Raw genomic sequence first — 27,829 nt, forward strand, 5'->3', positions numbered from 1 at the left:
GACGAGGGCCCTGAGCCCCTCCTAGGTGAGGGATTTTAGTAAGGCTATACTTGGGTAAAGCTAGGACACAAGCCAGCTGAGAGATTATGCTTTGGGAATGTCTTGGGAACACCTGAAGGATATGGTTGGACAGAAGGAGATTCAGACATCTCTGTTTACTGGCAGTTCGTTGTTATCACTTTTGTGAATGGAGGTTTGTATTAAAAATGAGTCACAACTGCTGGCAAGCGCCATGCTCTGGTGTTGTTGTGCACCGGGTTACAGTTTGTGAGAGGGTCAGTGCAGGAGCTCAGATTCCCAAATGGCAGAGAAAGTGACGTTCTGTAGAAATGTCCTTATTTCCTGGATGCTGGTTTGGCTTACAGGTCCAGGAGGCAGCCATATGCTGCAAAGCTAAATGTGACGCTGACCTGAAGCCGGTCACTGCGTGACTTCCCCCAATCTCTCTCTGTCCCCATTTCATCTCCTCTTCGCTGCACTAATCTCATCTAATAAAGGCAGCAACCCCATCTCCCCCCAAAAAAAAAAAGAATAAAAAATTATTTGTTACTTGTGTTAATATTAGTTCTGCAGTGTTTCTAATCACAGGCTACAGACAGCTTTGCAGACTGTCGTCCACATGTTGTAGCTGTTTGCCTTCACCAGGGGGCAGTATCACAAAAAACCTCTCCTGGCGATTCTTGTTTGTGCTGCTGTTGTTGTTGTTGTTGTTTTCACTGCAGATCATCATCATCATTGTATGGAGGGCCACAAGTGCCAAAGTGAATTAAACTAATACATAATTAAATAATAAATTAAATGTCATGAATTAATTACAATTGGGAATAATAATTACATGTATAAATCACTATAAACTCATTTGTTTTAAAACATTTAATAAATTTCCAATTTTAATCATTTATTTACACATTTTATTCACTATTTATTGATGTATTTCGTTGATTTATTTTGACACCCCTGGCCCTCCATACATTTGTGCTTCTCAAGGTGCTTTTTTAAAAATCTTTGCGATTTTTTTCTCTTCGTGGTAACTTCCACTGTCGCTCCCTTCTCAGTTCTCTTTAGCTTATCAACCAATTAGCATCTGACCTACACTCATCCAGTGTCGAGCTATGTGCTGCTGATTTTTGGAAACTGCACACAAGCACGTTTTCAAATCTCCCTGTGTAGACCTACACAGTGGACACAAGCGCTGTGACATAAATTCACCATTAGACTGCGGCTACCATGGCCCGGAGCTTTATAAGATGTAATTTTAAAAAAATATTTAAATATAAAATCTGTATAAAATATGTTTGGTTTTTTTTTATAGAGAGCACATCTTCATATTATCAGGTTTTACCATTAGATAGAAAATATAGCTGTAATTTACATGATGTCGGTTATACTAGTCATTTCATTTCATGTGTCTTTGAATGAAGCAACTGCATGAGCTTTCCTTTCATAAAGGGTTTGTTTAATGCATCCTCTGCTAAAGGAGGTAATAAACAAAGCACTGAAGCACCTTTTCTTAATATTTAGAGAATTCAATGAGCTCTTAATCCAGCTGCCACGCAGATGCTTCCTGGCCACTTCCCAAGCAAAACCTAATACTTAGAAAACTCAAGAACTTGACAACAAATAGGTCGGAAATTATATCCTGGTTCATCACAGTGCACTCAGGACCAAATGTCCCTGCTTCAAATGTTTTTTTTTTTTTAGGTTCAGAAAACAGCTGTAAAAAAAAAAAAAAAGGAATAAAAAACCGAACATCTAATATGAAGCCCAAATAATAATAATGGCCTCTGAATAAACAGCCAGCCGGTGACATTACTGCTACATTTCGACTATTACGAGCCAATTCAATTTCCTAAATTTAAGACAGATTGTGCGTTTGTAATATTCCATCTGTGGATTTGATTTATCGTCTCGTATTTGTGTTTTTCAGTAAGCCTCAAAGCCTGGAAATCGTCCAGGGACAGAAATAATGCGAGCAGCTCTGAGGTTTTTACAGACGCGCTCGTCTCCCAGTCTGTCAGCCTTTCAACAAAAGAAAACAGGGCGCCCAGTGCTGGATTTACAGCGTGCACTTCTACATTTTTCATTAACTCATAATGCTTTGGGTTGAGAAACAGGATATGAGCTAAAAACTTCCACCTCTTATCTTTTCTTGCTGCACTGAAAACACAGAATCATGAAAACTTCTCTCTCTACAGGTTGTCACGCTGCTCAACGATCTGTACACGTGTTTTGATGCAATCATCGACAACTTTGATGTATACAAGGTACGTCGGGATAATCAGTGAGGAGTCTATTATAGTAGCTTTGCATAAGAAGGATGTGTGTAGCCCCTCCCTTCATCCTCTATCTGAAATAAGCAGTTTTATCTCCCTTTCAGCCAACTTTTATAGGCAAAAATCAAAGCAGATAATGTTAAAAGTAAAAACATCACAGCAGCTCATAGAAATAATTAGTTGACTTATTTACTCGAAGGTTAAAACTGATCTTCTTGTGATTGGTCCCTCAGGTTGAGACCATCGGTGACGCCTACATGGTAGTGTCTGGGCTGCCGGTGCGGAACGGCAAACTCCACGCCAGAGAGATCGCCGGGATGTCGCTGGCCCTGTTAGAGCAGGTCAAAACGTTCAAGATCCGACACAGACCCAACGACCAGCTGAGACTCAGGATAGGCATACACACAGGTGAGTCTTAACTCACAAGTGGAAAATGTAAAACCCGCAGGGTTCCAGTTTTCTTGTTTACTTCACCACAAAAACATGTTTTGGTCCAGTTTTAGTATCAGAAGCTTCAAGGTTTGCATTTGCAGAACGATTTAGTAACATGCAGGTAAACATAAACATATGAAGAGCAAATGAGTGACTACATCTGTAATGAAATGCCATCAACAGTCATCGCAATAGTTTTGCTTTAATTAGATGTGCTTTTCTAAACAGGGACTGTTAGCTAGATGGAACAGGAAGCCTTATCCTCGATATTAAAGTTGGGAGAGCTTCTGTATAGTCAGTATCCAGTCAATATGTGTATATGTGTCTTTCTGGCTGCTGTTACAACCAAATTTCCCCTTGTGGGACAATTAAAGGATTATTCTATTCTATTCTAATATCCAATACTATCAGCAGCAGGGAGGTCACAGAGGTATCAATTATTATTATTTGTTATTTGTGCCAGCATTACTGTTTCTTATATGTTTTTCCTGCAATTTAAGAGTGGGAAGTCAAATTCATTTTACATCAGGGCCATCCGTGAAAATCCAGTAGCTGCACATTTAATCCCTGCGATATCTCAATATAAAGAAGTGCAATATCAACAGCACGTCTCAGTTTTACTATATGATCAGGAAACGCTGCTCTGCTTAATGGAAGAAATGTTACAGCACAACTCTTTGGGCTTAAACTGAAAGAAATAAATGTGTTAAATTAAAGGTTCTCATTGCCCATACTGTCCTTTAATTATAAAGCAGAAAGTTTTTTTAATTAACAAAAAATTTTATTTTATGTATTCATTCAAAATATTTTTATTGAGTATTTGTGGATATAGTTTACAGAGAAAAAAAGAAGAGGGGAAAACACAGAGTGTTTACAATGAATACAAAACAGAACTTCTCATGTTGGAACATTGTTTTCCTCTCTTATTATTTGTATTTATTTAGTTTAAATGAAAACTGTTTATTTGTTTGTCTATTACTTTGGTAATTACTTTGATATTACTTTGGTGTAGTATGGACACCTATGGTTGAGGCCTTCATCAATAGGACAAGCTGTAAAATTTATGAAAATATAGTTAAAAGTCCAAAATGCATGTTCTCCTTCACATTTTCCAAAGATCTCCAGTGGGCCAGATTGGAGTTTTTGCCGGCCTGATTCTGGCCCCGGGCCTTATGTTTGACACATGTGATTTAAGGGTATACCCCAAAGCCCTCCCAGGGAAAATTCTGTAATTTACCTAACCCTGAAACATTATTAGGTGTGCCAAACAAAAGGCCTGGGGGTCAGTACTGGCCCTGCAAGCACTCCATTCTGGATGACAGTGGAAAAATTTGAAAGAAGGCAATAACTTTGGACTTTTAACTGTATTTTCATAAATTCTTCCTACTGATAAAGAGTTGGTTAGACATTGCTATTTATACTACAGGAAGGTAATTATGTAATAAATAACAAAATTGATGACAGAAAAGTTCCTGTTTTTCCACTATCTAATATAGAAACTTTTGTTTTTTTTATAATAGGTAGCTAATACGTAGTTAAACTTCCTTAGGCTGACAGAAAGGGGAGTCTCTTTAGTCCAGCCCACTTAAGATCAAAGTGGGTTGTATGTGACCTATGATATAAAATGACTTCGGTGATATAGGCCATGCAAGTGACCACCACCAGTGCCAGCATTTTGTACTTGTGCTGGTGTGTCTGCACTGCTCGTCACCATTACAAAACACCAGCTGGTGGTCGAGATGATCCATTCTCTCCCAGTCAATTCGACTGGTAGCAGAAGAAAGACGTAGGAGGAAAAAATGGTACTGAACGGGCAATCACAGTCAGTAGACACCAACATGAAACTACAGACTGGCAGATTAAATTTAATGCTACGCTAATAATAAATAATAGTACGATTATAATAAGATTAAATCCATGGATAGGAAGACCAGCAAATAGTTAACGATCACTTTGGAGGTCATCGATGATCAGAGTGATTATCGGAAACCCTAAAAAAATTGCCTTGAAGGGTTAAATAAGTCAACAATACCTGATCAGATCACATATGGGACAACAGAATAACAAAAAGCGGTAGGTACAGTTGCATTGGTCTCTTCCATGCTCACCCGCTTTTTTGAGACTTTTTTCTGTTGCTGTTATTCCATTGATGTGGCTACTTTCCCCACCGTGGCAGAAGATCACAATCTCATTATTAAATGCTCTTTGAGTCTATCGAAAGTTAATTGGCCCCAGATGGGAAGCTCCCTGGTAAAAAGAACGACCGTGACCTTTTTGAACAAATCAAAGATTCAAAAAGCTGAATCAGGCTACCTGAATCCTGCAATTGTGACAGCTTGTTCAGACATTATTGGGAACTAAGCAAGGCACATTTCTCTGTCTCCACACACTCACTCCTCTAAAACTAGATGAGCGAGGCGCTTGTAGAAAGGCTGAATTATTCTAACTGCTTTTCATGCAATAAAATTAGTCAGCCTCATGTGTCTCTTTAAGTCTCCGGGTTCTGATTTCTGAACGCCCCCACTTAAATGCTTTTTAATAACTGTTGAGTGATTCTTCATGTGTATCCTGGCAAAAACATAAAAAATAAATTAATAGTTTTTGGACTATAAAAGAAACATGTGTTATCCAGGGCATGAGATTAGCTAACAGTATCCAGAGCCTTTGTAAATTCCATTCTTCGAATACCCAAACAGATGGAGTTTAAAGGGGGGGATGTTATTCTTTTACTCATTTTCTGTCATATATGCATTGCCAGAGTGGTGGAGGCTCATCTTAAACATGACAATGAAATATGTACAAATAGATTCTGTGAGCTGAACAGCTCTAAATGCTTTGTTTAGAGTATTTTTTCTACTCTTAGCTCCATATGATGTCAATGAAAAAGGACACTGCTAATATGGTCATCTCAGGAACTCTGTGCTCCGAAGTGGCTGATGAAGAAAGTTGGCTTAAAAGGAGAGGAGCTAAAATGTCTTACTTCAGACAGAAGATGAATGTCTAAAATGTCTAAAAAAAACCCTCCAGTCCAAGAGTAGAAATTAGGAGCTGGAAATGAGCACAAGAGCCCCCCTTGTTTTTGTTTTTTTAATTTGACGTAACTTATAAGAAGCTTCTTGCACAGTATTTAGACTGTGTCAGCTCATAGAGGCACTGTTTATGTTCTAGTTCAGCAGCTGAAACGATCCAACATGCATAGGCTGGCACTCAGTGTCGTCACTGTAATTTAGAGCAGTTTCCTTTCACTCACACCTCTGTCTTCATATTTAACATTTCCCCTGAGGTGTGGTAATGACAGAGCTTCCCAGCTCCTCAGGTATGATGATTGTTTTTCCTTGGTAAAATCTGACTATATTTAGTGTTTGTTTTACAGGCCCAGTGTGTGCCGGCGTGGTGGGGCTGAAAATGCCCAGATACTGTTTGTTTGGAGATACTGTCAACACGGCATCCCGGATGGAGTCGAATGGAGAGGGTGAGTGTCACTGGGTTTTTCCTCTCTGCTGTCTGTTGGATGTAAAGCTGGCGTTACTACGTAAATCTGTGTTTTCAACAGAAGGAGTAACACGCTTCGTACAAATCTTTGCAGTGTTGAAGTTAAAAAGGACTCGTAGCTTATTCTTATTCTTGTATTGCAGCTGCTCTGTATTTAATTAACTTTTCACTTCTTTTAAACACTTTTTGCACTGCTGGTGATAAGGTCCATAAAGAAAAACTCAAACAGAAACAAAGCCGATAACACAAAGTCCAACGGTAAGCAACAAAAGGAGAAAACAAAAACTGGGAAACATGAAAGCATAGAAGACAGAAACTAGAAACAGGAGGCTAACAGGGAGAAAAGGCGACTCTCTGACAAAAAGAAAACCGGAGACAGGACTAAAGGCTTCTTTCCCATTTCTCTAATCTGTGCCTCCTTATCTCCTCCGTCCTTCTCCCTGTGACTGTGTAAGTTAATCTCAGTACTCCAGGATGAAGGATGTCTTAAATGGATCACGAGGACAGAGAAGAGAGGAGGAAGACACAGATGCATTTCCTTTTAACTTTAATGTAGAGGTTTGGCAGACAGCTGGAATAAATTAACCATAATGACAACTCATCGTAGATGAGCAAACTTTCTTTACCTGTTTGTTGGTCTGTGAATAAAGCATCAAGCCATATTATTAAAAGTACCCTTGAATTTAAAAAAGATGCCATAAACACATAAAACACAAGATTAGCCACAGGTAAAAACAATGAAGGTGGGGCGGACATTCACAGAGGAGGGAAACAGCAACAGGAAATAAAAGAAAGCTTTTCTTCCAATTAAAATAGGAAATAACAAAAAGACAAAAGTTTTGTCTGTTACTATTACCAAACATGGCCACAGAGACAGGAGAAAGACAAAAGATGAGCAAAAAGAAGACTAGAAGTAACTGAAAACCAAGACGACCAGTGCAAACATGCTACATTATGATAGCAGGAAAAAAATAAGCTACTATTAGATAGAAGAAAAAGAACAGAATAAGAAACACAAAATAAATGCACGAACAGACTGGCCAACATCTAGCTTGATGTGCTTCTTGGCATTTGGAAATCACACCAGTCTTAACAAGGCAGATAAAGTTGTGTCGGGCGAATCCGCACTGTAGCATGAGGCAAATTTAAAATTGAAATATTTACACAAACACAGGTTTGCTTCTGTTGACATCAGACAGGGGAAAATAGCATAAATTCTTTAAATGAACTGAGCTGCATGAAAACTTTGCTTTGTGTTTGGTCTGAATGCGACATTAGTCTCTTAAGGATGAATTATTGTGATCCAGTTGTTTTTGTCTTTGAATCTTACTGTTGGCTTTCCCTTTAATTTGCCACCCATCTGTACATATAGAAAATCCCAAACTTGGTACTGCATTTGGTTTAGTTGAATATTTGAAAAGCTTTTTTAATGGGAAACTGAAATGAGAACTTTTTTAACCTCCTAGGACCTGGCGTCCACATATGTGGACATCACATTTTGGGACGTCTAGACCAAAATACTTAAGTTTTCTCTACAAGGGCCTGATATGCACTTACGAGGATTATACTGCCACTGTTCTATCAAAATTTTAAATAAATGTCCTCATATGTGGATCTCATTTTTCTCACAAACAAAAATTAGGTAAAAAAAAAAAAAATCTGGTAATTCTTTGTTTTTACATTCTTTAGGTCCCAATCAGCCCAAATAGCAAAGAAAAATAAAAAATGCATGCCATGAAAGAGTTCGGGTCTTATGAGGTTAAGCATACAACTTCAGAATAGGCTGATTTTTTAAAAGTAAAATAGCTTTAATGTTTTCCAAGTTACAGACCTTCCTTGTAGTGGGTTGAAATTTGGCGTCTTTATATTCACTTTATTTTTTTCCACATCTAGCTTATGTTTTTTAATGCTTAAACTGATATAACCGTATATTTCTAAACAAATCTCAATTTGTCAAATTGCAAAATCCACAGGGATCCCACAAGGATCTATCCTGGGCCCGTTGATGTTTAAATTATAAGTAATGAAAAAGTAGTCAGCGCTTCCCACCTCACCCCTTTAGAATAAGCTGATTTTTTTTTTCCTGAGATACAGGACTAACCCCAAACTTGAAAACATGCCTTTTGGGTAAACTGTAAAGGGTCATATCACTACCTTATGTGAGACACAGTTATAATCAAACATTTACTTATAACCATCATGCGCATGAATTTCATAATGATTTTGGGCTTGTAATGATTTCTTTGAACTGTTCTTTTTCCAGGGTAGAATGATTGTACAACATCTTTAATTACTTTAGAGAAAATCCAAAATTAGATTGTGCACTGATTTTTTTTATTAATTAAAGATGTATGCTTTAGCTGTAGCTGTAGGCTGGCAAATCAGGAAACAACACTGAGGTTGACATTTTGGACGTGTCCCATTGAACAAACAAGAACCAGACTTCCAGAATTAACAGCAGTAAATAATAGACCCTTTATCACCGCACGCAGGACCTGTTCATCTCTGTCTCTGACTCATTTCTTAATGAGTTTTGATGGAAGCACTCCTGAGGAAAAATCTGATTTGTGAGCTAATTATAAGCCGCGGTGACCTGCTGCATCTGATGCTGTTTGTGCTGACATTTCTTTTCTTAACTGGCAGTGACAGCAGTACCGTGTTATGAATCTATAACTGGATATTTTGCGAGTGAATCTTCAGATGTATCGATTAACTGCTGAGGTCCTTCCTGTTTTGTGCCTCCTCTGCTAAATAATTGATGGCACTTACAGCTAAGGGCCCTTAGCCAGCGATTAACAGTGCAGCATGCAGCTTCATGGGCAAGAATTGCGTCTCACGTCCCTGCACTGTGTGCATTATTAGAACAAAACAATACAGATTTTCATCACCGTTAGCATTTTGATGCATTGGCTCATCTCCACAGTTTTCCTGTGAGCTGTTATCTTGAGGTTGGAGATGAAAGCAGATATGTGAGCTGTTATTTGTCATTCACGCTGTGTTTGATGTCTCTTCTAGCCTTAAAGATCCACGTGTCCTCGGCCACCAAAGAAGTGCTCGATGAGTTTGGTTACTTTGATCTCCAATTACGAGGAGACGTAGAAATGAAGGTAGGAACCGTCATCTGAATGAAACCAAATGAAACCTTTGCCTTAAAAGTGAGTTCATATGTATTGTGAATGTTAATAAAAAAAAAAAAAGAGCAATGCATGATACGTCACTGGTTTATCAGTGACGTATCATGCATTGCTCTTTATTTACAACAAATGATTTTCATTATACATCAGCCTGAGGATTATTGGTTTAATTAACTGATTAATATGTCAGCCTGTAAACTCAAGGCTGTAACTATTAATGAGGATGCTGGGATTGATTTTAACATCCCAAGGAGGAGAGATCAATATCTTTAAATGAGACAAGTTCTTAGGTAACTAAATGAAACACAGCACCACACCAGATGCCACTCCTATATGCTAAGGAAACTGAGGCTGGCATTCACAGAAAATGTAGATTCGAAAATATTGCCTGGTCTGATGAGTCTCGATTTTGCTGCCACATTTAGATGGTTGGGTCAGAATTTGGCAGACATGACATAAAAGCATGGCTCCATCCTGTCTTTTATCAACAGTTCCGGCTGCTGATGGTAGTGTAATGGTGTTTGGGATACTTTCTTGGCACACTTGGGCCCCTTAGTACCAACTGAGCCTTTTTTAAACACCGCAGCCTGCCTGAGTAATGTTGCTGACCATGTCCTTATATTTATGAACAGAGAGTACCCATCTTATGATGGCTGCTTCTGTCAGGGTAACGTGCCATGCCAAAGCTCATCATTGTGATGTTCAAACTGTTTTTTTGAACATCACAATGAGCTCACTGTACTCAAATGGCCTCCACAGTCAACAGATCTCTTCTGCCTTTGGGATAAGTTAGAACAGGTTTTGCATCCTGGATGCAACACTGGCAAAAACTGCAACAACTGCTTGATGGTTGCAGCAGTTGATGGAGAATGGATCAAAATCTCTGAGGAATGTTTCCAGGTCGTTGTTGAATCTATGACATGAAGAATTAAAGCAGCTCTGAGGGCAAAAGTTGTTCCAACCCATTACTAGCTACATGTACCTAATAAAATGTTGTCATGAATCGCTGTGCGGCAGGCAGGAGTTGGACCCAAAATGCAGGCACTCAGGCACGAGGTTTAGACACAACGAACTCAGCTTTATTGCTGGCAGGGGAAAGTCATACTAAACTAAACTGGAAAATGACAAACTAAACTCACAGGGAGATCCACACAGCATGAGGGACGACACGACACTGACTCAGAGAAACACAGGGTTTAAATACACTGGGAAGTAACAAGGGGAATGAGACACAGAAGGAGGGCACAGCTGGGAGAAATCAGGACTGACGAGACAAGGAAGCAAAGCAGGACACATTCACATAAGACCCAGACCTTCAAAGTAAAACAGGAAGTATAACACAGACACGCGAACTTGACACGGTGGAGACAGCAACTAAGAAACACAGACATAAACCATAAAGCTGAGGACTCTAAGAACCAAAATACGCAGACGGAAATACTAAGCTTGGAACACAAGAAACTAGACTCGAGGGAGTAACAAAAGACCAACCATGAGAACATAATTCACAATACAGAGTGACAGAAAACAAGAAACTCAAACATGCAAAGACACAGACGTACACAGAACAGAGGGGACACAGAGAAATATGAAGAGTAAGGGATCAAAACTAGAAACCATAGAATAAATTACAAGAGTACAAGATACAAGAATCACAAAGAACTAAAAACGCTGGGTCAGGAGACCCAGGATCCTGACAAATGTAGATGAACTGGTTACCTCGTATTAAGTCCAACTTGAACACTTGAAGGTAAAAGCAGCAATCAAAAGTGGTTTAATAATTTTGAGAGGTAAATCATTTAGGAGTAAATATCCTTTCACATTTATCTATAGTCAGAATATATTATATAAAGTGTCATATGTGAGCAAAGGGAGACTTAAAAGCTTTATAGTGTCACCTTTAAGCAAAGGTCAGCAGAGGATACCAACCCCTCCACTCTTCATCTCCATTGATGAACTTATTGATTTCTGTGTTTTTCCAGGGCAAAGGCAAAATGAGAACGTACTGGCTTCTTGGGGAGAAGACTGATGTGTATGTTATCTGAGAGGCCTGCTGATAATGTGAGAGCAGCAGTGGTGGAGACGCCAGCAGAAGCTCCAGTGGCCGAGCCACTTCTTTTATTTGTTCTAGAATAAGTCTTTAATGGTGATTTCCCTGCAGAGGAAAGGTGAACGACACCCTACAACAACAACAAAGAGGGAATTCCAGGTATATTTATTACCTGCATACTGAAACTGCAAAAAAAGAGAGATTAAAACTGTAAAGTTGTTTTTGTATGAAGAATTTCTGTCCTGAGAGTGGGTACTTTTCACTGATAAATTCTTATTTTTTGTGCTTTCTATATTAAAATTTGTATAATGTGTTTGAAAGTCAATGATGTATTCCTATTTCCATTGAAGTGTGCAGGCACGGTGCTGCAATCGATGTCACTGCAGGAGGTTCAGCCGTGTTACACTGCAAGATAATATGTATATATGTATATCCAAGATACTGTAAAATATTTTGTTCAATAAACTCAGTAAAACACACTTCTTTTTCATTTATGGACCAGGGACTATTTTTACATTATTGGATTTCTTTTGTGGTGTTATTGATATTTGCTTTCACAAAGGGTGTAATGTGAGAAAAGAGCCCTTTATTTCCAGCATTACAAATCTTCCTGACAAACACCCACTTTCAACTCAGAAGCAATTCATAAATGACCTTCCACGGTCCCCTCAAATATCGAGTGTCCCTCTAAACCATTGCATCTTTTAAAAAAAATTAAGTGCAGCAACCAATTTACTGGAGAGGCACTCTAACCTTTGCTGTTAACCTTGGAAGATTAATTGGTTAACGAGGTAGGTTGAACCAAAGCAGGTTATTCTGTTATCTGCTTTTATTTTCATATTTATTTCTCTTAACTTCTACTTCCTGTCTACCCAAGACCAACCAAACTAGTGAGTTTTCTTTTTTCGTTTCCAAATTTTTCATTTGGAAACAAAATAGAAATCGGTCACATGACTTTATTGATTTGGTTTAGTAACAAACAAACAGCTGACTTCCTGTTTCAGTTTCAGAGGAACTAACGGAGTAATTGACCGTGCGCAGATGTCTCAGGCCAGCATTTCAGTTTTGTTTCTGAGACCAAGAACATTTTTTCATATTTCATTTATTCATATCAGAATCAGAAACTTTATTGTCATTGTCATGAGAACAACGAAATTAAGAATGGTCCCCGATCATTGCATCATCCCTAGCAATATCAAAATATAAATAAAACAATAAAATTCAATAAATAAAATAGATAGAATACTTAAAATACTAATAAGATATAACAGTAAAACATTCACATACATTCCCACACACATGCTTCAGACCGTGCATAGATTAACACAAGAGTGGCGTGATGGACATTTTTTTGTAGTATTCAGATGTGTTATTGCAGTTGGATAACAGCTGTGTTTGAGTCTATTAGTCCTTGCTCTGATTGCCCTGTACCGTCTGCCTGAGGGCAACAGTTCGAACAGGGAGTGGCCAGGATGTGAGGTGTCTTTTATGATGTTTTGGGCCTTTTTAAAACAGTGGGCGTTGTGTAGAACTTCCAGTGTGGGGAGAGGGCAGCCAGTGATCTTTTGGGCGGTGTTAATGATCCCTTGGAGTGCTTTCCTCTGAGCCCCTGTGCAGCTAGTGTACCAGATGCATATGCAGTAAGTTAGAACACTCTCAATGGTGGCTCTGTAGAAGGACACCAGCAGTCTCTGTGTGATGTTATTCCTCCTGAGAATTCTCAGGAAGTACAGTCTCTGTTGGGCCTTTTTCAGCAGCTCGGAGGTGTTCACACTCCAGGAAAGGTTCTCCTCTATATTGACTCCCAGGAAGCGGAAGCTTGCCACCCTTTCTACACAGTCCCCATTTATGAATAGTGGTTGGATCTCTGCCTTTTTCCTTCTGAAGTCTATTATGAGTTCTTTGGTTTTTGAAGTGTTGAGGAGGAGGTTATTGGCCTTACACCATGACGTCAGCTGCTCCACCTCGTCTCTGTACGTAGACTCGTCTCCCTTGGAAATGAGCCCCACCACTGTGGTGTCATCTGCAAATTTCACAAAGATGTTGCTGTGGTGGCGAGGAGTGCAGTCGTGTGTGTAGAGAGAGTAGAGCAGTGGACTGAGCACACAGCCCTGGGGTGAGCCAGTGCTGAGACTCAGGGCTGAGGATGTGTGATGGCCAACTCTGACTCTCTGTCTACGGCCCTTCAGTGATACCCAGACCCTTTTGCAAAGAAAATGTTTATACATCCACCCTGCCGAGGTGAGCAGTACTTCATGTTTTTCCTTGAGGGGTCAGCACAGCAGATCGTCTGCCTCCACCTCACCCTGTCTCTACTGTAGCATGCTACTTGGTCACACCACGCAGGTCCTTCACTACATCCACGAATCTTCTCTGTGGTTCTCTTTTCCTCCTCTATTCTACGTCCCACCTTGACCTATGGTCATGAGCTCTCGTTTAGAGGTAGGGTGAGGAGTCCAGTCCTTTTGTAACGGACTCAGAAGAGCCACTACTCCTCCAGATTCAAATAAACCAGCTGAGGTGGTTCAAGCATCTGATTAGGATTCTTCCTGGGTGAGATGTTCTGGGCATGTGCCACCAGGAGGAGGTGACCCTGGGATACCCCAGGACAGGTGGGGTTACATCTCTTGGCTAGCCTGGGAATGCTTTGTTGTTCCCCTAGATGGCCTGGAAGAAATGGTGATGACAGAAGACACATCTGATATTAATTTTGTGAACTGTGGTCCCAATTAGTGCATGCTTTAGGACGGGACTACCTTATGATTGACAGGTTGTTACCCTATGAATGAGCAGTATTGCTGAGTTTCACTAAGTAATGGGTGTAATGGGTGCATCCATTTTTTACATCCAGTCTATCACTTTACATTTCCCTAAAATACTGAGTGTGCTTCAGTAAAGCAGAGCATTGTGTATCTGCAGCCTGTGGACAGACAGCGAGGAGGAAACACGAGTCGGCAGCAGACAGCTGTGTTTTGGTTGTAATGACATCACCGCTCATTAGAGGCCCATCAGTTTTTGAGCAGGTGCACGGGTGTGTGTGTGCGCACGAGCGCTCGTGCATTGTCATCTCTGCAGGATAGCATATTCCCCTCATGCACGGCTGTAATTACCGCCCACTTTCTTGCGGCGACATGCCGCATCCTGACACCAGTTAGAGCCACACAGAGGGAATTGAGGGTCTCCAATGAACCCCACGCCGAGCTTCCCTCAGCTGACCTGGCTGTCATCCAATCATCTTTTACGTTCTGCTTTTGCCACATATAGATCAGACCTTTTGTTACACGAACTGCTCCGAGTTTACACAGAGTAACTTTGTGTCTCTGGAAAACAGCTTTGGTGAATTCCAGATGCAAGATATATGCATATTAAAAAACGATATAACTATAAATAGGAGCAATATCAGCATTTTAGCTTCGTAGGGACTCTTGCTATTTCTGGCCGCAATCTCTGTGTCATGGTCCCCGTGCCTGCTCGGCTGGCCCTGTGTGGCTACATGTTATGTTTTGTCTTTTCTCTCTCTCCTCTCTCTCTGCTCGCTGCCTGGGCGGAGCTCAATGTGAGCTCCCGGCCTCCACCACCTGTAGGCAATCACCTGTGGCTCCTCACCTTGTTTGCTCCCGCTACTTAAGGCAGTGACTGAGAGCACCTCGCCGCTGGACTATTGAATAATGCTCATCAGTGCTACTTTAGCCTCAGCCAGTTTTGAGCGCTGTCCATGAAAGCTCCGTGCTAACCCTTGTTCTCTGTATGCAGATTTCTCGTGTTTGGTTTGGAGACTCTGGACGCTTTTCCCGACCCCGCTCTGCACCCCTGGGAACCCTGGCCCCCTTCTCCTTCACCTGTATATAGTGCACCTGGAGTGTGTAAATAAACCTGTTTTTCTGAGATTTCAGTCTGCGCCGAGTCCTCCCTGCTCCTCCGTGACATTCTGTAAGAATGACAACGTGTTTTTTTGTGTTGAACACAGAATTTCTTTGATCTCAGTGGTTTAAAGCTTTTGAGGATTTTGCAGATAGTTTCAGAGAAACAGTAAAAGCCAAAAAGCCAAAATTCTGCAGATTAAAATAAAGAGCAAAAAAATAAATTCTAGCGACTACCAAGGGAAAAACTCGAGGCTGAAAAGCAAAAAACTGCAGTTCCTCTGATGGCCACTTGGGACTTTATCCAAAAGTGAGTCAAATCCCCACCCATACAATAAAGCTCCTTTTGCTGCTCTGTTATTGCCAATCAGAAAATCATTTTCCATGTAACCTTTATGGGTTCAAGTGTTTGTGCAACCACAACTATTGCCATCTGATGGCCTTTCACGTTGATCTCAGTTTCTGACCTCGAAGCTACATCCATGTTTTATACTGTCTATGACCCAAACTGAAGCCCAGACTTATTGGCTGATCCACCCCTCAGAGATATCACAGCACCAACAACACAAACACAGCTGAGGCACCCAGTTCAGTGACTAGAAAATTCTGGAGATGAAGCCAAGTGGACGCCAGAGTGGACGCCAGCATGAACTATTTATATAATTTTCTGTTTGTTCCAGGCTGTAAACATGTTGGTCATTTATAAAGTTACTAAAAGTTTTCACCACTAGATTTCAGTAGTTTGCCAGCTGCAGTCAACCGAGTTCTGTTTTCTTATTTGTCACAATTCAAGTGTATAATCCTAGCTATGGCATCTGCTATAAGACAAACAACCTTCCTTTCATATCAAACAGATCATCTGCAGAGGAATGGCTTATTTGAAGAGCTTCAGTCAGGTTTCAGAGCTCATCACAGCACAGAAACAGCTTTAGTGAAGGTTACAAATGATCTTCTTATGGCCTCTGACAGTGGACTCATCTCTGTGCTTGTCTTGCTAGACCTTAGTGCAGCGTTCGATACCATTGACCATAATATCCTATTAGAGCGATTAGAACATGCTGTAGGTATTACAGGTACTGCACTGCAGTGGTTTGTATCATATCTATCTAATAGACTCCAATTTGTGCATGTAAATGGAGAGTCCTCTTCACACACTAAGGTCAGTTATGGAGTTTCACAGGGTTCAGTGCTAGGACCAGTTCTGTTTACATTATACATGCTTCCCCTAGGCAGCATCATTAGAAGACATAGCATACATTTTTCACTGCTATGCAGATGACACCCAGCTTTATCTATCCATGAAGCCAGGTAACACACACCAATTAGTTAAACTGCAGGAATGTCTTAAAGACATAAAGACCTGGATGGCCGCTAACTTTCTGCTTCTTAATTCAGATAAAACTGAGGTTATTGTACTCGGCCCTGAAAATCTTAGAAATATGGTATCTAACCAGATTCTTACTCTGGATGGCATTACTTCAGCCTCCAGTAATGCTGTGAGGAACCTTGGAGTCATTTTTGACCAGGATATGTCCTTCAACGCACATATTAAACAAATATGTAAGACTGCGTTCTTCCATTTGCGCAACATCTCTAAAATTAGAAATATCCTGTCTCAGAGTGACGCTGAAAAACTAGTTCATGCATTTATTACTTCCAGGCCAGATTACTGTAATTCATTGTTATCAGGATGTCCAAAAAACTCGCTAAAAAGCCTTCAGCTAATCCAAAATGCTGCAGTACTCTTGTACTGACAGGGACTAGAAAGAGAGAGCATATTTCTCCTGTTTTGGCTTCCCTTCATTGGCTTCCTGTTAAATCCAGAATTGAATTCAAAATCCTGCTCCTCACATACAAGGTCTTAAATAATCAGGCCCCATCTTATCTTAATGACCTTGTAGTACCATATCACCCTATTAGAGCACTTCGCTCTCGCTCTGCAGGCCTACTTGTTGTTCCTAGAGTATTTAAAAGTAGAATGGGAGGGAGAGCCTTCAGTTTTCAGGCCCCTCTTCTGTGGAACCAGCTTCCAGTTTGGATTCGGGAGACAGACACTATTAAGATTAGACTTAAAACTTTCTTTTTTGCTAAAGCATATAGTTAGGGCTGGACCAGGTGACCCTGAATCCTCCCTTAGTTATGCTGCAATAGACGTAGGCTGCCGGGGGATTCCCATGATGCATTGAGTTTTTCCTTTCCAGTCACCTTTCTCACTCAGTATGTGTTAATAGACCTCTCTGCATTGAATCATATCTGTTATTAACCTCTGTCTCTCTTCCACAGCATGTCTTTATCCTGTCTTCTTTCTCTCACCCCAACCGGTCGCAGCAGATGGCCCCGCCCCTCCCTGAGCCTGGTTCTGCTGGAGGTTTCTTCCTGTTAAAAGGGAGTTTTTCCTTCCCACTGTCGCCAAAGTGCTTGCTCATAGGGGGTCATATGATTGTTGGGTTTTTTTCTCTGTATCTACTGTACAATATAAAGTGCCTTGAGGTGACTTTTGTTGTGATTTGGCGATATATAAATAAATTTGAATTGAATTGAATGTTTTAGTCAGCCAAGAGAGATCAAAAACATTAAATTTAGACTGTATTGGCTATGGCCGGTGTGTTTGTCTGGACTGGATCGGCCCTTGAGTTTTTTCCCCATCTGTGGAATGCTGCCAGTCTACTGTTTACCTCAGCTGTCAACATGGGTGAAAAGCATGCACTTTTACTTACTCCGGAAGAGGCTATAAAACTTTGTGAGGACTGTGATACGGGTCAGTAATTCAGAGACGCTAATCTGACCGATGAAAGCTGAACTGTCCGTAGTGCTGCTGATTTTGCTACTGTTAACTGCTGTTAACCCCTGTTAGCTGTTGTTAGCTGCTGTTCCCTAGCATTAGTGATACTTTCTTTGAAGTGGATGTAACATCGTTATTTTAGTTTAGTTTTAGCTAATGATAATAAACCTGTTAATTATACACTATTTTTATTTGTGAGTACTGTACGTTTACCATGGGAGCCTATGGAGACTGTGCCTCCAGCAGCCAGTAGAAAAACTCTTTTTGGTCCCTTTATATAATTTACTTCTTTAAAACAATTGTTCCAGGTTAGATTTTTGTTTGGGAACTCAGCCTTCAATTTTTATTGAGGCTTCATGGCTTTGGCGCTTTGACTAATTAAAGCTACAGCCTATTGTGTCTCCTAGGACTGACCCGTGCTAACTGGTTTGAGTTTAAGCCTTCTATAAAAATAAATTAGCTGATTAATATCATGAGACATCACTGCACTAATTAGGAGACATGTGTCTGTGAGTTGCACCCTTATAGTTTATGGATTCTAACCAAGCTTGCTGCCATTCGGTTGATAACTAAGCGCTTTGCCTTCTTGTCGAAATATGGCCACTGACTCAAAATGATAAGATAAGATAACCTTTATTAGTCCCACACGTGGGAAATTTGTTAGTATACTTGTTAGTATATTTGTCATAGTATACATAGTCTATGGTTAGGACCTGGTCAGCATTAGGATACAGTCACTTCAGTTATGCTAAAATAGCAGTTACACCCTTGTGGGAACAGAACATTACCTTCTGACCTAAAAATGACTTCACTGTCTGTAGATTTCTATTGTGCAGCGTAGCTCAGCATGTATAAATAGCACAGCTGAAACAAAATGACAGTTGCTGTATCACATTTCATTTCAAATGTTGAGTACAAATCTGCTGCAAGCCCTTGTCTTTCAGAGGCAAATTGGTTTTCCTGTATGATGTGGTGAGATATTGAAATGTCTGGAGAGAAAAGCTGCAGCGATATACACTAAAAATTACTTGTCGCCATAGCTACCACCCACTAATCCCTGCTGAAAGCCCAGAAAGGATCAGCAGAGCCCAACATTGTCCTTTGATTGACAGAAGACGTACATGAATCTGTAGCATACATTGTGTGACTCCCAGCGATGTATTGTTTTAAATTAGCATGCTGTAGCAGCACATGTGTGTGAAGAAGCTGTTGTTCCTCTTTAAGGGTGACATATTTACCCCGTGTCAGAGAAAGGTGTGTCTTTTTGCCACTCAGCACTAACTGAATGCAATAATTACAGGTTGCAAAAAGGAGGAACAGACATATTACAGAAAAAGATGAACAGAGGATGTAAACAAACTCCCGGCTAGGTGCACACAGCAACACAACAGTCAGGTGCAGAAAGTACTAAAGTTGCTGTCACACCCATCAATCAGTGAAACCTGCTTCATCCTCCGCATGGAGGAACCACAGCTAACAGTGTGAGAGAGACAGGGTGAAAGGTTTACTTATTACAGATATTCTTAGACTTTGCTTGAGAAGGTTCTGGTTTCTCACCAGCTCTCAATCCATCAGAGCACCTTTGAGATGTGGGAGCCAACAAATCACATCAACGTGGACCAAAATCTTCATGAAGAAGAATTACTCTAAGGCAGTTCTGGAGTCAAAAAGGGTCCAACGCAGCGCTAGGTGTACACAACAAATTTTCCTTTGGATATATGTGCACACTTTGAAAACACTGGCTTCTCAGACAGTTATGAACCGTTTCATATGCTAAGTGACGCAATACGATTGGCTGATTAGAAGTAATTCACTCCTTGCAGCCAGGGGCCATCTTTAGCATCTCAAAAACCCTCCAGTCAATGTGTTGTTGTTACCTGGGGAAAAAGTGGGCAGGGACAATCTGAAATGATTAAATCTGATTGGCAGATTAATGCATATTACTGAGAATGAGTTAATCTGTCATGCCCGGCAGCTTGGAGTTTCTTCCACTGATGGCACGGAGATACTTGCTCAGTAATAAGAAAATAATGACATCCCACGGGTCCACTTCCACACTCAAAACATCCTTCTTTCCTCCCATTCCTGTGACGTGCTCATGGTGCAGATGTAAATACAGCTGCGGTCATGGTACTCAGCATCTAGGTAGCATCTTTTCAAACACTGACTGCTGATTCATCTCATCCAAGTCAGTTTTGTTGTCAATACACTGACAGTCGGGTACACAGAATATATGCTGGTCTCCCAGCTGTTGCATAGGATTTATGATGTCCAGTACACACAGTGAGTCTTGTGCAGCTCTAACTGCTGTTTTGGCGATGGCAGTTCACTTAACCAACATGAGTGCCAATAATAACAAAAAAAAGAATAGCCTTAAAGAATAGATAAATCCTTTGCGGTGCCACTATCGCTAAGAACTAAACTTAACCTTTAAAATGGATTACCATTTTAATAAAAAAATCATTAAAAAAAGTGGCAGAACAGCAAACTGGTGTAGTGCCTCAATTGTCAGGTGGGAGATCAATTTCATCCAGCCGCTCGGTGATGGGCGTGCTGAACAGAGCCGACTTCCTGAAGGGTCCCTTCGAGCTCCGGGCGGCAGTCACACCCTGTGACACAAAAATACACTATGACTTGGTGATATGGCCTAAAATCCATATCGCGGTATAATTTGAAGCACGTGCGGTAACGATATATATCGTGATATATTCTTTTCTTCTGTATAACGTATTTTCCACACTATAAGGCACACTTAAAATCCTTTAATTTTCTCAAAAATCGAGAGTGTGCCTTATGTATGAATTCTGGTTGTGCTTACTGACCTCGAACTGATTTTGGCGTGCAGAAATCTGTTAAAAAATGTTTTAGTACAACTTTGTTAAGCCACACTGCTTGATGGATTGTCAGAGCATTACGGCTGCCGTAGTGAGGAGCTTCGCGGAGTAATCTGGGTCCAAAACTCCGTCCTGTTCAGGTTCCAAACGAACACTGAGAGTTAAAAACGGTCTAAATTCTTTCATCTTTAATTAAATCATCAGTGATGCTGCTTTACCAGGTGTAACAATTAAGTTTAACATCCAGGCATCCATGAAAACAGAATTTATTAAATTTAACGGAGTTAGAAGTTAACAGGAAGTTAGCTCGCAAGTTTCCACCTAAACATGACATACCATGTTCTGACTGAGAGATTTTTGAAACTAATTAAAACGTACAGCTCTGCTATCACTTCCAACATAAATGAAGACAGAAAACTAAACAGGAGTGGCGTTTGCAGGGTTACTGAAGTTGGACTACCTGGTATATAATGTTGTGCTACCTGATTGCTAGCGACACAGCTATGTTAGCATAACATTAGCACAGTGAAGCTGGAGGATGAACGCCAACTTTTTTCCACTCGATAAAATTTAACGTGAGGGATTCTGGTGGTCAGGGACAAATGCAATCGCATAGCAGGATGCTATACACGGGCCAAACTTCAGTCAGGAGAACAACTGAGATTATTCATCCACAATACGAGGTTAGTTATTAATATACTGCAACAACATGGGGATAGAGCAGCTGCGAGAGAATTCAACATTAATGAATCACTGTTACGGAAGTGGAGGAAGTGCAGTTTTTGCCTTTACCCATATTTCAACAGTGCTTCATCTCTTTGCTATGACTGCCGGCATAATTTGCAGATGATAATGGTTGTAGCTGCTGCAATGCTTTCCACCAAAACAGGCGCAGCTTGATGACGTCATCAACATGCACTATCGCGATAGAGCGGTATAGTCAAAATCTCTATCGTTGGCCAAATTTATATCGTTTCTATCGTATATCGTTTATATCACCCACCCCTACTATGACTAATCACAGCAGAGAGAGGTGATTAATATCCTCCTCTTGACCTTGGTGGATAAGTGTGACTCTCCTGCTGCTGTTGTGTGTTCCCTGACATATTTCATGGTGCTATTAGTGGCTGTAGCTCAGGTGGCAGAGCAGGTCAGCCACTAATCAGAAGGTCGGTGGTTCGATCCCAGGCTGCCTCCTGGCTGCATGCCAAATATCCTTGGGCAAGATACTAACCCCATGTTTGCCTACTGGTGGTGGTCAGAGGGCCCGGTGGCGCCAGTGTCCAGCAGCCTCGCCTCTGTCAGTGCGCCCCAGGGCAGCTGTGGCTACAATGTAGCTTGCCATTGCCAGTGTGTGAATGGGTGAATGACTGAATGTAGTGTAAAGCGCTTTGGGGTCCTTAGGGACTAGTAAAGCGCTATACAAATGCAGGCCATTTACCATTTAAACAGTATTCTTTAAGAAAGGAAAACATCTGCTCAGACACTAAGGACAGACCGCAAACACAAGTGTTCATCATCAGACAGGGAAAATTGCTGTGCTGTTGATCACATATAACTTTCAACCGATAAATAAATCACTTAAATAGAACTTAAATATGGATATTTTAAAGGAGAGAAAAAGAAACCACTATGAGATAAAGCAGTCTGACTTACCTGTATCCGCTGGCAGTTTTCACTCCAGAATGTGATGGCCTGGTCAGTTTTGTAGTCATGAACCTGTAAAAAATTAAACCAGTAAAATGTCAGAAAGATTTTCAGGCTTTTATAGGAGAGGCTGATGATGTACTTATTATTTTAGGTATTCTGCTTCTCACAGCAACTGTGTATTTCACATAACCAAAATACAAACAACTCAAAGAGGAGGAAATAAAAGTATGGAAATTTATTTTGTAGTTTTGAAATCAGATTGTTGCTGTTTGGGGAGATTAAGCACAGACACAAACACACACAAAGTTTGTAACTCTACATACACGTGTTGTTTCAGGTTTATGAGGCACAAATCCCTCCACACAGAAATCCTTCTGGGTTGTGGAGCAGTACTCCGTTTTGGGAGTCAGTGGGTTCAGATCAGCATGAATCTTCTCACTGTGAAAACAAGAAGACAGAATCTAAGCACCAAGCAGCAGCACTTGCCTGTGATCCAGCACATACAGTTTTTGTTGTTGTTTTGTTTTTTTAAGTGTAGCATGATGTAATTAAATGACTTTGTAAACAACCTATTTACTATAAAATATACTGAAAGTTGCTGCACATTGAAAGGAGCCAGCTGAAGTGGTTTGGGCATTTATGCCTCCCGTGCGCCTCCTCAGAGAGGTTTGTGAAGCCCCTGGGCAGAACCAGGACATGCTGAGGAGAGACTATGTCTCTTGGCTGGCTTGGAAATGCCTTGGCTTCCCCAGATTAGCTAAAGGTGGAGGTGCTAGAGGGAGGTCTGGACATCTCTGCTGCCCACACAACTGAGACCCAGATAAACAGCAGAAAATGGATGGTTGGATGAATTCTAGGTCTTTCCTGAAATCAAAAATCAATCAGTGCTTCCCATCTGAACTCCTCAGACACAGATGATTTTTTCCTATAGTGACGTGAATATATTGAAAGAAGCCACACAAAAATTTTGAGGTGGGTTGAAGATTTATGCTCTCTCTTGTTTCCCAGAAGTTCTGAAAATCATTGCATTTCAAGTACAGAGATATCCAGCAGACCTGCAATATATTTTTATGTTTTATACACAAAGCTTGCAGTCTGAACAAAGAGAGAAGTCTGAGTAACATGTCCAAGTTATCATTTAGAACATGCAAAGAACACTATTTCACAGCCATAAGCTGCACGTTAGAAAGGTATTTTGGAAACGAAATGTATGTAAGAAGCAGAACTTGTTTTGATCATCCAATTACCCAGTTTACACCTTTTCAAGTTTTCTCCATTTTCTTAAATTTGTTTTTCCATTCCTGAAATTTTCACATGGCTGCTTCATGTACTTAAGAAGAAAATTTGCCTTTAACTCCTGTGTGTAGGGCCTGCAACTCAGAAAATATTCAGAATTCATTCATAATGCTAAAGTTAGTATCATAAAAAGAAAATAAAATCAACTGCTTCTGAAAGGAGTGATTTAAAAAAATAATATTATATGCAATTATCCATCTGCCTCATTTGCTATTAAGATTAGCCATCCTGGAATGATGTCTGACCATACAAGGATGGTTTTTGCTTTCTTTCAAATCTTTTGACGGAACGTAGCACGCAAGCTGAAGCGTTGCATTCACTGGAAATAGTAAAGTCGTCTAGCCCTAGCAGGTGCAAGAAGCACTATTAGCCAGGCGCAGTCTGCTCATGCCCACACAGTCCAGCGAAGAGCTCTAATAAATGCAAACATGTGTGGGTGAGCTGATGGTGTGCAGGGCGTTTAAGGCTCCTGGTGTAAGCATCATTTATTTGCATCGTTTCACGACACTCAGTGTCTCTGTGGTATTACATATAGTATATAAAATATGTCATACTGGACTGAAATGAAACCCAAAGCTTGATACTCCGCCAATCTCCCATCTGGCTAGGATTATTTATACACAGTGTTGTGCTTTACATAACAGCCAATCAGCCAAATCATACAAAGCTATTGGACACACCATTGGTGTTTGCTTATAAAACTCAGGAAATTTAGTGTATGGTTTAAAATCAAATGATGACACACTGTCTACTACTAGTCAAAAAGTTTTCATTGAAGACATTACGCTTTACAGGCTTTTATGAGTTGTTAACTTGTGTGGGATGTTAACAACCACCTCTGCAGGGATGGACTTTATAAACCCCATAAGGGTGACTGGCCCCTGTGTAAAATAACACCATAAAGTCTGATTTAAAAGCTATCACAGCTGTGACTGAACAGTAAAACAAACCCCGACGTGTAAATATTACATCACCTTCCCCTCAAGACATGGTCAGGCAGTGCTCCTCGTCTCCATAAACAAACCACTTCCAGAAATAATTTGTTTAACATCAAAAGACTTGTTCATAGTTCATTTACCTTATCATCTGGGCAGTGTGTTTTTTAAGCAGCTCGCCTCTGATGCCTGAACCGAGGAAAATACAAAAGACAGGATGAACAGGGCATGCATAGAAAGCCATCCCCCAGAATAAAAAACTTTTTTAAATTAAAATAAGAAGAGGTCACATCAAATAATAAAACCTTTCAGCTCTTTGTAAATGCTTCTCTGTTCTTTACATGGCTCTTAATGGTATGGGTTTCAACATTTTTTTTCCATTCTGGCTGGTGAAAGATAAAGACACATACCCTGTAACCTCCCCACTGGAGTCTTTGGAGCAACATAAGCTGCTTTCAGTGTAGTCACAGACTCCATCTTGGACTCCAGGTCTATTGTGAGAATCCCCTTGTGGCCATGTATGTGCTTGTGTGTCTTTGGGTCCTCTGTATGGAGATCTGCAATGGCTCTCTGAGTAAAAAAAAACAAAAAAAACAAAAATCACAGGATTTTTTAGTCGGGTGGAAAACCATAAAAATCTACAATTTTGGATAAGTAAAAAAATGTTTTTGTACTTTTTCCAACTGTACACCATCACAGCTGATTATAAATCAGACAATCAAGACATGACTGCAGTGCAGACTTTCAGCTTTATTTCAAATGGTTTTACAAATGTATTGAATTATCTGGTGAGGAATTACAACTATATTGATACACAATTACTGGCCAGTCCATTAGGTACACCTGTTCTTTTTAAACGGCTTTTTAATGCAACTATTGAATTAGCCAATTACATTGTAGTAACTCACTGCATTTAGACATGCAGATATGGTCAAGATGATCTGCTCAAGTTCAAATCAAGCCTCAGAATGGGGGAGAAAGGTAATTTAAGAACATGGCGTGGATGATCTGGGTATTTCAGGAACTGCCCATCTACACGAATTTTCCCACAGAACCGTCTCTAGGGTTTACAGAGAATGGTCCAAAAAATAAAAAAATATCCAGTGAGCAGCAGTTCTCACGGGTAAAATGACTTGTTGATGCCAGAGGTCAGAGAATGGCCCGACTGGTTTGAGCTGAAGGCAACAGAAACTCAAACAACCACTTGTCATAAGCAAGGTATGCAGAAGGACATCTCTAAATACTACACAAAATAGCAAACCTTGAAGCAGATGGGCTACAGCAGGAGCAGACCATACGAAGAATTAAGGCAATTCTGAAGGTAGAATCGGATCCAACTTAGTGCTAGCAGTGCTAGCAAGGTGTACCTAATTCTGTGGCCCTGAGTGACATCCGTGTTATAACATATACTTGCTGTGTCAGGGACTCTGTCTTTCAAATATGGTTACCTAGACACCAGGTGTTAGCTCCAGATTAATTATTAGATTAAATTAGCAAACGTTGTTAAGAAGTCTCGCGTGAACTTTTAACATTAGCTAAACCTCGGAAATGGTTCACAGCACTCACCTCTTCGACCCAGTTATGCAACATCGGTTTTCCAACTTTATGTCCCACAGCGGCTGTCTGCTCGGTCATAACGGGAACAAAACTATGGAACTGGACTGAACGCAAGTGAATGGAGCTGCGGGTAGCTTCGGGATCGTCTTTCTAAGTTAAAGTTTACGAGCATCGCTTAGCAACAGCGTTTGTTCGACGGAAGCGTCGCCATGACAACAACAACAATGCACAACGTAGCACGTTGTAAGAAAAGGTAAACTTCCGGGTGGAATGCATTTTAAAACCTTATTTGGGGCCAACATTAGCAAACCCATGTTTTTAATCAGACTTGGCTGGTGATTCTATTTTATGAGCCAGTAGCAACTGAAATTAAATAAAATTTAGACAATGCTTTAAAACAGCTAAGATTTAAGATGGCTGTCAAATTGTGGGACTGTACGTTCCAGGTCCTAACCTGAGGTCCTCAGCCAAGGTTATCCCACAATTTCAGCTGAGAACCAAGGCTGATCCAGCTTTTTCAGTCAGTGGACCCACTCTCTGAATCAAGCTTCCTAAGAAGGCTCACTGTCATCTTTTAAATCCATCTTAAAGACATATACGCAGCTTTTTTCTGTGCCTGCACTTTGATTTACATTTATGTTCTCCATAATAATTGTTTTATCACCTTCCCCTAATTATCCTTTTTAATTCATTTTTTAATATTTGCTTTTAATTTACCTGTTTTTCCATTTCTAATTTTCTTTATTCCTTGCTCTTATCTCCATTTGTTGCCAGTATTCTTTATGTTATTTCATTCCATTTCCCATCTTGTACTGTGAAGCACTTTGTAACTTTGTTTTGAAAGGTGCCATGTATAAATAAAGTTATTATTATTCAAGTTATATATAGTCTGTCAAATATCATCCACATTTACAGAGGAGCTAAAAAGCTTTCCTCAGAATGAAAGTGGAATAAGACATTCTTCTTCACATTCTTTCGGGTGAGCACAGAGGCAGAGCTTCTAGTCTCCAGGAGACAGCTGAGCGAGAAAGTGCTGTCCCGTGGGGTGCAATTAAAGTGAACAAAGATGACACCCCTGTCATCTGATCACCTGGTAAAACGGCTTTACAGCCATTCGCTGATTGATACATCTACGGGTACAGCCATCCTGCTGAGCAAGGGTTGTGCTGCCATTGGAGGAACATTTCAGGTCAGAATTTTTTTCTCCCCCTCTATTGAACTCTCTTATTCTTCCATTACATAAGGCAGAGCTTGATTCAGCTGTGAACAGTGAAACAGCAACTATAAATCATCAAGTGAACATGAGAAAGTATAGTTGTATTAATATGATCCATACAGGCAGATTTTTATAAAGAAACTATATCTTTTTTAGACCGACAGACTCCAAGTGCAGCCCTTAATACTTCAATGTGTCTCAGTTCAGATACACTGTCATGTAGTACACTAGAAAGCACATACTTTCATTGTCAGTAAGGTGCTGTTGTCTCAAACTGTACATGGCATGTTGTGCATTTTTGGACAATATAATGATTTC

At 40.4% G+C, this 27,829-nt stretch overlaps 2 protein-coding genes across 3 annotated transcripts in view; one reads left to right on the forward strand and one right to left on the reverse strand.

Moving 5' to 3' along the window:
* The window catches only part of npr2 (natriuretic peptide receptor 2), a 92,958-nt gene extending 81,098 nt beyond the window's left edge, over nt 1-11,860 (forward strand). The window contains exons 18-22 of the mRNA XM_026174420.2: nt 2,196-2,264; nt 2,507-2,681; nt 6,079-6,177; nt 9,213-9,304; nt 11,314-11,860. Of these exons, the coding sequence (XP_026030205.1) occupies nt 2,196-2,264; nt 2,507-2,681; nt 6,079-6,177; nt 9,213-9,304; nt 11,314-11,376 (498 nt within the window). The 3' untranslated portion in view covers nt 11,377-11,860. The remainder of the gene's footprint in view (nt 1-2,195; nt 2,265-2,506; nt 2,682-6,078; nt 6,178-9,212; nt 9,305-11,313) is intronic.
* A 2,054-nt stretch (nt 11,861-13,914) lies between these two features.
* Nucleotides 13,915-26,510, reverse strand: spag8 (sperm associated antigen 8). 2 transcript variants are annotated; one of them, XM_026174428.2, is made up of 6 exons: nt 26,305-26,510; nt 25,149-25,308; nt 24,882-24,927; nt 22,831-22,945; nt 22,514-22,576; nt 13,915-14,048 (listed from the first exon to the last, which is right to left on the reverse strand). In XM_026174428.2, exons 1-6 carry the CDS (start codon nt 26,371-26,373, stop codon nt 14,040-14,042), a joined length of 462 nt encoding a protein of 153 aa, XP_026030213.1. In that variant the 5' UTR covers nt 26,374-26,510; the 3' UTR covers nt 13,915-14,039. The 2 variants fall into 2 exon arrangements, with proteins under 2 accessions (XP_026030213.1, XP_026030212.1); XM_026174427.2 differs by lacking the exon at nt 13,915-14,048 and adding an exon at nt 20,254-20,632.
* Nucleotides 26,511-27,829: the final 1,319 nt, after the last annotated feature.

This window comes from Astatotilapia calliptera, chromosome 7 (genome assembly GCF_964374335.1).
Source record: "Astatotilapia calliptera chromosome 7, fAstCal68.1, whole genome shotgun sequence".
Lineage (NCBI taxonomy): Eukaryota > Metazoa > Chordata > Actinopteri > Cichliformes > Cichlidae > Astatotilapia > Astatotilapia calliptera.

What these genes read in the sequence shown, in the direction of transcription:
- spag8 (XM_026174427.2), bottom strand. Translation starts at nt 26,373, where the DNA reads ATGACCGAGCAGACAGCCGCTGTGGGACATAAAGTTGGAAAACCGATG. An exon ending in TCCAGTGGGGAGGTTACAGG is followed by an intron (nt 24,928 to 25,148) that starts GTATGTGTCTTT and finishes TCCTCGGTTCAG; the next exon opens with GCATCAGAGGCGAGCTGCTT. An exon ending in AAAACTGCCAGCGGATACAG is followed by an intron (nt 20,633 to 22,513) that starts GTAAGTCAGACT and finishes TTTGTGTCACAG; the next exon opens with GGTGTGACTGCCGCCCGGAG.